The following is an 11,335-nucleotide window of genomic DNA, read 5'->3' as shown; positions in this document are numbered from 1 at the left end:
CTATTTCAACGTTGAGCTCAAAGTGTCGTACAAGTTATGACCAAGTCTTGAGATATTGACTGTACCTGTATTGACCGCACGTATTGGACCTTGAATAGCCTCTCGAATCTCAAATGTTGAGTTCCAGGGTGGTACCACCGCTCGTTACTCGACCACCCGAGGCTTTCCGATGGAAACGCTTGATGCCAGCAAGGTCAACATCATAGGCTCCACTAGAGCTGCAGGAGAGCTGCGCGTTGGAACTGACACGGGATGGTGGGCGAGTGATCAGGTCCAATGAGTCCACTTTGTACGTTAGGAGTTTCATCCGGGACAAAGACATCTCATAACAACGTTTCCCCTCGCGGCTACATGCACTGCTCGAGTTGTATCCAGTCTCACTAAATCAACAAAGACACAATGGCACCCGCAAAAGCAGTCTTGACCAGCAAGGCCCCCAAGCCTATCCCGCAGCTGTCCCAGGCCGTTGTGTACAATGGCATGGTCTACTGCTCTGGCAGTCTCGGTATCGACCCCGCCACCGGAAACATGGTCGAGGGAACTGTCAAGGACCGGACGGTAATCGCCTTGTTGAGAATAAATTCAGACGCCATGTGCTAAATCGCTCTCTTTACCACATGTAGAGACAAGTCTTCAAGAACCTCTCGGCCGTCCTCGAAGCGGCTGGCAGCAGCCTCAAGAACGTCGTCAAGGTGAACGTCTTCCTTACCACCATGGACAACTTTGCTGCCATGAACGAGGCTTATGACGAGTTTATCACCGCTGAGCCCAAGCCGGTACGTGTTTACGAATAGATAAAACGAGATGAGAAATAGAGTTGAAGCTTACATACAAACATGTGCAGTGCCGCACTTGCGTTGCTGTTGCCCAGCTGCCTTTCGGCAGTGATGTCGAGATTGAGTGCACTGCTTATCTTAATGCGCCGTCTGCAAAGCTTTGAACTGAACTTTGAGTTAAGCAACTGTAATCAAGTTATACAGAAATTAAAGTTTATTTGTTTTGTACAACGTCACGGTCCTGCTGAATCAGTGTAGTGCAAGCAACTTTCTCATCCAGTACGACATATTTCAAGTTTCCACTCAGATCAGAACATCAAAAACGGAGTCATCAATCGTCACAGATCTCCATCCCGAGGCAAAGCTCGGACCACATTACTACACTGACGTAATTTACGTACTTGTCGTTTTGGAGAACCAGCTCCAATCGGTAAAGCGCGGTTGCACACTGAAAAAAAGAGGCCAACATTTCCTGTCCATCTCGTCTTCTCTCTTCAACACAACCACCAATACCTGTCGCTCAACCGAATCATCAGGTCAATTCCATACGTCAGGGAATGCAATGATATCCAGGATACCACTCAGCGCCCGGAGCGCTTGCCGTCATGCTTACAGCGCCCCCTCTCGACTAAGGTCAACAACGGGCCTCCTCTCCTTCGCACAGTCGCAGCAGCAGCAGCCTTCGATATCCCAACTCTCTACCGGCAATGTCCGCCTATTTTCGTCAACCACACACAACGCCTTCAAACAGACTCTCCCCCGCCAGGACGAGCCTAACCTCAATGATGTCCTCGAACAACAAGCCCGATCCGGCGTCAACCCGCCCTACACCACCCGCCCTCCACCTCTCAACCTGCCCGAGCGCCAGCCCGACGCCTCCACCATCTCCCACCTCTTCGCGACCGGCAAGGCCTACCTGACCTTCTACAAGACCGGCTTGCGCCAGGTCTTTACCAACTTCAAGCTCCTGCGCGCCGTCGGCAAAGGCGGCGAGGGTCCCATCGCGCGCTCCGAGAACCCGCTCGCCGATGCCGACTGCATCGACGGCTACCTCCGCTTCCGCACGCGCGGCTCCCTACTACTTTACAAGCGCGTGAAACACGACCTTAACAAGCTGCCCATTTTCGGCCTGCTGCTGCTTGTGTGCGGGGAATTCACACCCTTTGTCGTGCTGGCCGTGCCCACCATCGTTCCCTACACGTGTCGGATTCCGAAGCAGGTGGACAAGATTCTCAAGCGGATAGAAGAACGGAGGGTAGCGGCGCTGGATGAGTTGGTCGGGGAGGTGTACGAGGCCGATGATTACCAGTTGATCTCCGACGACGAGGTCAAAGAGGATTTGGAGGCGTTGGAAGGCTTCCCGGACGAAGCTGTCGAGGCTATCGGGGAACCGAAGAAGGTGGAAGACATGACCGAAGAGGAAAAAGAAGAGTACGAATCCGAAATCAGGCAGTGCGAAGAAATCATCAAGGAGCAAAGGGAGAAGCGCATAAAGGCCGGGCAGGACGTAGACCCGCGTCCGATCCGCGAGCAGGCGCAGGAGTGGGTGGAGCTAGTCCGTGCCGATAGGGAGGAGTTTGGCGACCACGAGGAGATTGACGTCTTCCCCATGACGGCCAGCGAAGCCCTGGATCAGCTCGACCCCCTCAGCGACGACTGCGAGCAGTTCAACATGCTGGATGTGCTCGCCCGCTCGTACGATATTAGGAGCTGGTGGGGTCCCGCCGGGAGGGAACGTGGTGTGCACAAGCACATGCGCTTCCTGGCTGTCGACACGGACTTGCTGGAGAAGGGCGGCGGTGTCGAGGCACTGGAGGACGACGAGGTGGTGTTGGCGTGCATTGATAGGGGTATCGACGTACGAGGTCGCAAGATTGGCGATTTGAGGTATGCGCTGGAGAAGTGGGTGATCTTGACTTCTGTGCTGGCCAAAGACCGGGCGGATTGTTTGAGGAGGATGGCGGTGTTGGGGACGTGCCCGGAGATTCTGTGGCCGGGTATCCCTTGGCCGGAGGAGGATAAGGAGGTTCCTGTGAGGGAAGGATCAGTAGGGGCAGAGGAGAAACAGTAGGGGCAGAGAGGACGGACAAACTTTGAGAGAAAGATGGGAAACATGATACCCGAGATACGTATTTCGCACTGTTCTGGTCTGGTGCTTACGATATGGAATGTTTTAACATGATGTATATGGGTGACGATAATGATAAACGCCGTGTATATTTAAAAAGCCATTTGGACTCTGACACTCGTATGATCCCATTCACTCTACAACTCCGCAAAGCTACTATGTAAAGGCTGCGGCGTAGCCATTAGCTTCTCCCCCATTCTTGCAATTTACTTTCCCTTCCTACCTGGCCTCCCTTATCTCTTGTCGTATAAGCGTTGGGTTGTCTTTCTATCTGTCCCTCACCTCTCTCTTCACCCCTTCTTCACATCTTTCTTTATTTCTTTCTCTCTTTTCACTTACCCTTACAGAGATCCGCTGTATCACCATTATATCCCTGGACGTCGACACATCGATGATAGTAAATCAGTCACCATCTAGAGGTCGATGCTCCTTCTTTGGTTCCGAGTCTGAACCTTTTCTACAGTTGCGTGCCTGCCAACCCAAACCGGACCAAACGTCTTTGTTTATTTTTTTTCCCCTTTTGTTTCTTCATTCTTAATCATTTGTCTGGTGTTTAGACAGATTTTGGTCCTTTGGTAAAGCAATTAATGTTCCGCATATCATTCCAGCCCCGTTTCACTGACCCTTGATTGTTTTAATATCGCCCACGGGAATACCCAAAAGCAACAAGCATCAGCTGCTTCTCATCTCATGCCACCCAATAATGATGATTCAAAGAAGGAGAAAATGTTATTGGATGGTATGGTACAGTTTTTCCCATTGCTCTTTTTGTCCTCCGTCTTCTGTGTCCACAGGACATGAGTATTAGAAGTCAAAGAAAGCCCATCCTGTTCTTCCCTGATGTCTGTCTCTGTAAGGCCAGTCCTGTTTCCCAAGGCCCTTGTCTCTGAAACCATGGGTCTGTATATCCCAACTTGCCTGTTATCATCATCATCATCGTCCTCATGTTTGTATCTTCAATGGTTTCGCACCTCTCAAGCAGAAGCAACGTTGGGATCCGCAGAGACGGGCTTGACCTCGACTCCGTACTTCTCAAGGAGTCTCTGGCGTCTGCGTTCTTGGTAACCGGGTGGGTAGATACCTTTGTTGGGGTTTGCTCGGTTAGCAAGTGTGCTGCTCATAGAAGAGAGATAGAGGGCTGATTAGACTTGACCTACCCCGACCCTCGCCAACTTCCGCAAGGGTTTCCTCGACCGGCCTCCTCCTGTTCAGACGCATGGCCTCTTTCCTCTCGAACTCGTCGACATTGGGGTCCCTCCCCCATCCGGTTAGCCCGCCGGAGAAGGCAAAGGCACCGACGACGGAGCCGGCCATGGCGCCGAACCCGAGGATGACGGGGAAACGAAGGGCTGTGATAGTTCAAAATATTAGTTGTTGTTGGTAGCAAGTAGCGCAGGCAAGCAGGTAAGCAAGGACATGAATCATGTCCGTCTGGGGTCACAAGTGGAGTAGTTCGTTCCCGCGTATGGGGTACCGCTCGCATCGTCATATGGAACTTGTATAAACAGGGTTGGGGGTGGTTTTGTTTTCCTTCTTGTACACGTACATCGCAAGCCCATGACGCTTCCACCGAGGAAAGCACCGATCGCATGGTTCCAGCCGTCTTCCTTCTCGCGCAGGTTCGCCGAGGCCTGTTGGGCGAATCTGTAGATACCACCGGCGAGAGCTTTTGATTGTAACAAGTCAGTCAAGTTGTTTTAGTTGGGCTAATCGCGTTGTGTCGCGCAATTGACGGGATATCATGTCGTACTAAAGCTGATGATAGTGCCTCCGCCGTGGGTGAAGACGTGCATGCTGCCGACATTGTTCTTCTTCATGGAAGTGCGGAGGGAAGCCATCAAGAGACCGGCTCCACCACTGAACAGGGCGCCACTGACGCCGGACTTGATGGCGTCCTTGGGCTGAAAAACGGTGTCGTCCCCTTGAGGCGCCATCTTGACGGTGGACGGTTGTGGTCGAGGGAGAGTGGTGGGCTTTGAGAAGTCGTCGGCGTGGCCTTGATTGCCCGTGGTGGGTTTAAACGTGATGTTCAGACTCGACGGGAGTCCTTTCGTTGTGAGTTTGCAATTTGATTGCTCCCCTCTGCAGTCACAGCAGCAGTCAGGGTACTTCTGGGATGCGCTACAGCGAACAGAGCCGCAGTTAGGTACCTACCTAGGTCGACGGCGCTTGCCCCAGCGACCTAGCACCATCCAGGGCAATTTGAGCTCTCCCGTCCCATCGCAGCTGTTGCAGCTCAATACGTCGGGTAGGTACCTACCTCTAGTAATCTGGGTGGTCCGTGCGTTTCAGCTCTACCTAGGTAGCTCCCTTCTCCCCTCCCAGCTCATGGAAGGGTGGGGTCATGAGAGTCCCAGCAACATATCGTACTGCTGGTATGCTATATGTACTATGCTTCTCTCAAGATACCTCTACGCTGCCTTCTGGTTCACATGGCGTCCATGGCTCTCTTGTCTCATCTAGCTCACATCTACGCTTCACGTCATGTACAAACAGAGACGTTGTTTTGCTTTAGCTCCTGGACTTTATTGTCTAGAAGAGTTTGACGTTTTGAAATGGCATACCTACGCTTGTGTGAACTTGATGAATTTGTTGTCACAAGCAAGAGCGGTATTGTAATTTACTGGATGGACTGCACTACGGACCTGCACTGCGGTAGAGGTACCTGGAGGCATCCACGTCACAGTTGAAACTTCAGAGAAAGTGCCCGTAGAGGTACAAGTGCTCCTTCCATCAACCTACCTACTGTTAAGCTCCTTTATCCCGACAACACCTTCCCGACCTTACCTATCCAAGATAATGCCGCCTGCCGTCACAATCCGTTGGCTGAACTGACGCAGACAAGGAGTGCTTAAAGACGTATACTTAGTTAACGACGGTCATCAAGCGCGCCATCTGTGTTTGGTCTCCCACGGTCTCAAGTCACGGCCATTCTTTGCGTTGAACCACCAACCAAACTGAAAGGTACCTCCATCATACTGTAGGGCCCATCACAAGGCGTCCACCCCCCGGCTCTCCGCCCTCATCCGTACCGCGTTGACAAGCAACGATCAAGTCCAGCACATTGCAGTGCTCTGCCTGTGAACTCACCATACTTACCTACCCAATCGGACCCGGGCCGTTTCATCACTCATCCGCAGGACACTCTGACGTCCATCCATCTGTGATTGCCTCTCTTCATCAAGGATATTACTGGAAACACCGGCCACTATCCGCGTGCTCAACACGCAATACCATCCAGATATCGGTTTGATTCACAACTAGATTGCATCACCATAGGTCATCATCGACCTAGCCTGCTGTCCTCTCCGGCATCAACACCATCACATTACACCCCGCCATAAGGGAATCCCTTCGTCAACCCTCGCCGGCAGCCACTGGTTGTACACGAACGAAGCCGCGTTATCGCATTAAACGGTGTTATAACGCTGTTCTAGGAGCCCAAAAGTATTATGATCATCCTACGTTTACCTCCCAACTTACTTCTGCGCTGATACTGACACCTTGTCATAGTGGACTTGGCCCCTACCCCGCCACTTCCCCCCAAAGCAGGTCGTCTGGCTTCACGCTGGCTTCAAGACTTGCTGCAGGGCGTCCTGCGTGAGGGCGATCCTGTCTTCGACTGCTATTCTTTGCGAGACCCTTCACGCCGTGACACTTCGTCATGCCGGCTCCATGAACTGGTCATTATTGGCTCGCAAAGCCATGGCATCGACCACGACGGTCGAGCCCAGCTCGCGCCCCTCGTAGTAAGCTGCATGTGCAAGCTTTGCCGTCACCACTTCGTTGTCAGATACACCATTCCCGAAGACGAATGCGGCCAACTCCATACCGCACAAGCTCACCACTATGTTGTTGATGCCATGGTAGACAGGCCGACCTCCCCACTTGAGGCTTCAAAATTATATCCCCGTGTCACCAGCATCACTCACGTCTGCTCGCTCTGCAGGCAGACCGTTTCTGTCGACGTTTTGCGGCCACACTTGAAAACAGCCTGGATCAACCGGATCATGGACAAGGACAGGATAAGAAACGCTTTGGCGATCGCCAAGAGGGAAGAGCCAGAACGCTACGGCGATCTAACACCAGAAAAGGAGGAGAACTATGCCAATTCGCCTTTACAGACCCTCAACATGTACATCAAAAACATTCTCGAGGACGACTGGAGCGCCCCGCAGAAGCGCATCGCCAGCCGCAACAGGACCTTCTCAGTCCAGTTTGGCCCAGCATGTGCCGACATATTCCTTTATCTTGGCTTCACGGAAGAAGTGGATGTCTCAACCGGAGACAAGTTCTGGGTACCCCCTCGGCTTCCTATTTCAGCCTTTCGAACACCCCTGGGCTCACAACGTGCTTTTCTCGAGAACGTCAGAAGCGAGGTGCAAAGTTTTCTAGCCGAGAACCCTCCGAGGCCGGACCTACCCGTCGTGGGGGCAACGGTTAATGCGATAGAGCGGCTGGACAGGGTCCTGATATCGGACTGGCTTCGCAGCCACGAGACCCGATCGGCGCGAAGCTCGGATGAGGCCCAGCACTTTCGCATCTTGGGAGCATCCGAAAGGTCGGATGAGGAGGTGCTCAAGTATGCCTTCCTCCAACAAGTGGACGTGGATCCGGCGAACAGAGACACCTACAAGACTGCGCTTGCCAATCTGGCTGGCTACAGGAGTGAAGAGTTTCAGATGTACGTCTTCAGTTTGGACGAGAGTCCTGCCGCCCCCAGCGGTCCTCAATCTCAGGAGCCTCCTTCAGACGTAGACAAAGCGTATAGGCACTTTAATATTGAGCCGAAAACGAACGCAGACGCTCGGTATTTTATCAACGTTTACAAAACCTACAGAGAGCAGTCACCAGGACAGCTATCTAGTCACAGAATTGCCCTTCTCAAAATTGGCAAGGACAGGGATGACTCGGAGATACTTGACGAGGTGTTTAACGGAGTGATGGACCACAACGAGGCATGCTCAATTCTGGATTCCGAGCCTGGCTGGTCCTTGGAGATTGCTGCTGCGGGTGCACGGGAGGCCGTTAAGAACGGCATTGATCGCAGACTGGTCATCAAAGCCTGTGAAACGCTCGCGGATGCCATGAGGAAGGAGAACGGGGCGGACGAAAACGGCTGGGCAGAATTCGATATGGTTCTCGCAGAACTCCGGGCTCCGGATTTCCTCCTACCCAATGCGGAACAAGGCCCCCAGTTTGAAGATACGACCGAGTTTATGTCACTACCCGTTGGCCTCGACAACCTCCGAAACACATGCTATCTCAACAGCATCCTTCAGTATTTCTACTCAGTCACGGCCGTGAGGAACTTTGTATTGTCAGCGGACCAGACACCTTTGGAGCCAACCCAGGAAGCTATGCGGGCTCTTCTAGATGGCCTAGATCCATCTGAACTTGACCCTGGCCGGGCTTATGTCGGATCCGAATGTAAGTTCTCACTCTGAACATTGTGTTTGTGTAAATCAAAACATGCTGACGTGTATCAAAGTTTGTCGTGAACTGGGCTCCCTGTTTCGTGACATTCAGGGCGCCGGCACCCGCTCCGTGAGGCCCAGACAGCGTCTGGCCAATGCAGCTTTGCTCAGGCCAGACAGAATACGCAGTGGGCCTTTAGATGGACCTGTTGACAATGCGTCCAAGCCGGCCACGGTCGAGGCTCCTCCATTGCCTCCCAGATCAGGCGCGGGCGACTTACCTAAGGTTACGGTTGACGCAGTACCAGAGCATTCGGAGACGGACAGCAACCTGAGCTCCCAGACCTTGGTCAACCAGACTGAAGACGACCCGACATTCATCGTTGTCGACTGCAATGCCGGTAAAGGTGAAAGCACAGGCGACGATATCACCATGACTGATGAACCTGCTCCGTCTACCCCTGTCGCCGATTCCGCCAATACTGGAAACGACAGGCCCAGAGACCTGAAACTGACGGTTGCAGAACTTGATGAAGAGCTTGGTAAGCCCAACGTTGGTTCTGACCAGATGGATGTCGACGAAGTCATGGGCAACGCAATAGACCATCTTCGGGCAGCTTTCAGGGTCGAATCGCTTAGAAATCCGATTACGTCAGGGCCAGACCCGATCAAGGAAGCCTTCTTCTCGACGCTGGTCGACAACCGGAAAAAGACTAGTGAAAGTACTTGGAACAGCTCCACAAGATCTGAACGTTGGGTGATTGCCTACCCCGGAAAGAATGAGCGGATATCGTTGTACGATGCTTTGTCCAGATCATTCGATCTGGAAAGCGTGGGTGCAGAGCTTCTAACCTATACAACCATCAAGGACCCGGCTCCCAACTTCCACATCTGCATTTCGAGGTCAGATGGCCGCAACAAAAACGCCAACCCTGTCATCATTCCCGAGCTCTTATACCTCGATCGCTTTATGCACACGGAACAGCTCGACTCGCCGCTATTCAAAGCCCGTCAAAGAAGCTGGAATATTGGAAACCGGCTCCAAGAGCTCATGTCTTGTGACAACAAGATGAAAGAGACTGAGTCTGCCATGCCAATTCCCTTCGTAGTGCAGAATGAGAGAAGCTCAGACAGCCTTCTAGAGTCCTACATTCACATAAGTGATCAGGACGTTGAGGAGCTCAGAGGACACAATGTCACATCATTCTTGACGCCCGAGCTGGACGCCACTGTCGAGAAATATACTAGCCTGCCCAGGCCTGAGTCATTCCAGCCAGACATCAAACCTGAGGCGCCGAATCTTGATCAAGAAGAGCTTCGCGATCTCAGTCCAAGTGAAATCGAGACTTTCGTCACGAGCATTGAGGCTGAAGCGGCTTGGGAAAAGGGGCAGCTGTTGGCCGAGCGTGAGAAGCTGTTTGATGGCATGCATCAGTATGTATACCGGCTTCACGCAGTCGTCTGCCATGCCGGAACCACGGCCGCCGCCGGTCACTACTGGGTCTGGATTTACGACTTTGAGGAGAACGTTTGGCGCAAGTACAATGACACCACGGTGTCTGTCCACCCGGCTGAGGAAGTATTTGAGCAGCTGAACACCAGGGGTGAGCCATACTACGTGGCCTACGTACGGGCAGAAAACGTCAAGGACCTCGTAAGCATCCCACGCCGTCGGTTCGCGGGACTTCCGGTTGGCTCTGACGAACCCACGACGGTGTGGGCTGAGACGGTGGATAAGATGGACTTGGATGCTCAGAATGCTTAGACAGCTGGATGTAAGGAAGAAGAGGAAAGGGCGAAGAACTTTCCCCCCCTTATGGAGCAGCCCAAGCCATTGCGTGCTCCGCAGCCGTTAGGCACCCGTTCACTTTTCTCAGTGTTAGTCGGAGATGCTGGACTGTCGTCCATATTCGAAGAAGAGTACGGCAACAAACATGGTGTCGCAAAGGCAAACAACTGTCTTAACTTCCGATGAGGACTCTGTGAGGCTCGTTAAAGGGGCAAATATACGTAGGTTGAGACAGCGGAGGTGGCGGAAAAGGATGAAGCATAATAAAAGAATGCCAAGAGTAATGAGGACTAAGGAAGAAGACAGAGGGCTTATTTCTCCTGGTGTGTGGCCATACGTCCTCCATACATGTCAGTACTGTCATTGTACCAAGTAGTTTGTGAATGTCATGTCTTTGTTGTAGCGTTCTCGCAACGATCGGCTCATAGCCCTTTGGTATTATTGTAGTGTAGTTGTGAACTCGTTCAAGTATGAAGGTAGTGTAGTGCGAAAATAGACCAACACACATACGTACATACACAACGTACGTACCCCCGAACTTCCTTCCAACCCACCCATTACCCACCCCCAGCCCCCTTTTCTTTCCGCTTTTCCGTAGCCGAGCCGAACTCCTTTTACAATCTCTCTGTTTTCGACTCATCGGCTTTTTTCGTCATTGACCATCACCCATCTCCCACTACACTAACTTATCCACACTAACAGCCCTACACTACATTGATAAAAGTATGGAGTCCAAAAGAATGACGTCTTGAACGACAGACTCTCATTGCCCAAGAAAAAAGGGGGAGGGGGGCCCCCGGATGTTCGGATCCCGGAACGTACGGACACAGTACATTTAAATAATGATCGACAATCGAAGAAAAAGTCCTTTTTTCTCCAGGTGCACGTAACGAGCATTGCATGCAGAGTCAGTCTGGTCTATGGAGTATCATCAAAAGTTGTGAAGGGGTTTTGGTTGATTCAACATTGCTCTTCTAATGCGATTCTTTTTTAAATAGCACTTCACAAGTGGAAAGCAAAGAATCATGAAAATGATGAAGATATGGTAGTGGATATCACACCTTCATTGTAGAGGTCTTCTCTTCTTTTCTCTATCACTCAGAATAGTATCTCTAAGAACAATACTGTCATGAAAAAAGGTTTCTTGAATATGTATATCTCCAAATCCTGATGCAGCCCTTTGCTGACTGACTGATTGACTAGACTGACTGACACTGATCATTAA

The 11,335-nt window shown here is 51.9% G+C and overlaps 4 protein-coding genes across 4 annotated transcripts; 3 read left to right on the top strand and 1 right to left on the bottom strand.

The window, feature by feature from the left end:
* Window positions 1-307: 307 nt before the first annotated feature.
* NCU10226 (mmf1) lies at window positions 308-1,013 on the top strand. The gene is made up of 3 exons (XM_954830.3): window positions 308-558; window positions 624-776; window positions 845-1,013. Exons 1-3 carry the CDS (start codon window positions 400-402, stop codon window positions 938-940), a joined length of 408 nt encoding a protein of 135 aa, XP_959923.2. The 5' UTR covers window positions 308-399; the 3' UTR covers window positions 941-1,013.
* A 146-nt stretch (window positions 1,014-1,159) lies between these two features.
* On the top strand, window positions 1,160-3,124 carry NCU10225 (hypothetical protein). Its single transcript, XM_011397010.1, has one exon. The coding sequence runs from the start codon at window positions 1,339-1,341 to the stop codon at window positions 2,845-2,847; it is 1,509 nt and encodes a 502-aa protein (XP_011395312.1). The 5' UTR covers window positions 1,160-1,338; the 3' UTR covers window positions 2,848-3,124.
* A 268-nt stretch (window positions 3,125-3,392) lies between these two features.
* Window positions 3,393-5,111, bottom strand: nuo21.3b (NADH:ubiquinone oxidoreductase 21.3b). Its single transcript, XM_954831.2, has 4 exons — window positions 4,655-5,111; window positions 4,451-4,570; window positions 4,062-4,253; window positions 3,393-3,985 (listed from the first exon to the last, which is right to left on the bottom strand). Exons 1-4 carry the CDS (start codon window positions 4,836-4,838, stop codon window positions 3,879-3,881), a joined length of 603 nt encoding a protein of 200 aa, XP_959924.1. The 5' UTR covers window positions 4,839-5,111; the 3' UTR covers window positions 3,393-3,878.
* Window positions 5,112-5,657: 546 nt separating this feature from the next.
* NCU02281 (hypothetical protein) lies at window positions 5,658-10,521 on the top strand. The gene is made up of 3 exons (XM_954832.2): window positions 5,658-6,351; window positions 6,418-8,334; window positions 8,396-10,521. Coding segments are annotated over exons 1-3 (3,609 nt in total). The 5' UTR covers window positions 5,658-6,350; the 3' UTR covers window positions 10,087-10,521.
* The last annotated feature ends 814 nt before the right edge of the window (window positions 10,522-11,335 follow it).

The sequence above is a fragment of the Neurospora crassa genome, linkage group VII (genome assembly GCF_000182925.2).
Source record: "Neurospora crassa OR74A linkage group VII, whole genome shotgun sequence".
Lineage (NCBI taxonomy): Eukaryota > Fungi > Ascomycota > Sordariomycetes > Sordariales > Sordariaceae > Neurospora > Neurospora crassa.
The sequence above is the reverse complement of the archived record's forward strand: the minus strand, read 5'-3'. Positions and strand labels throughout refer to the sequence as shown.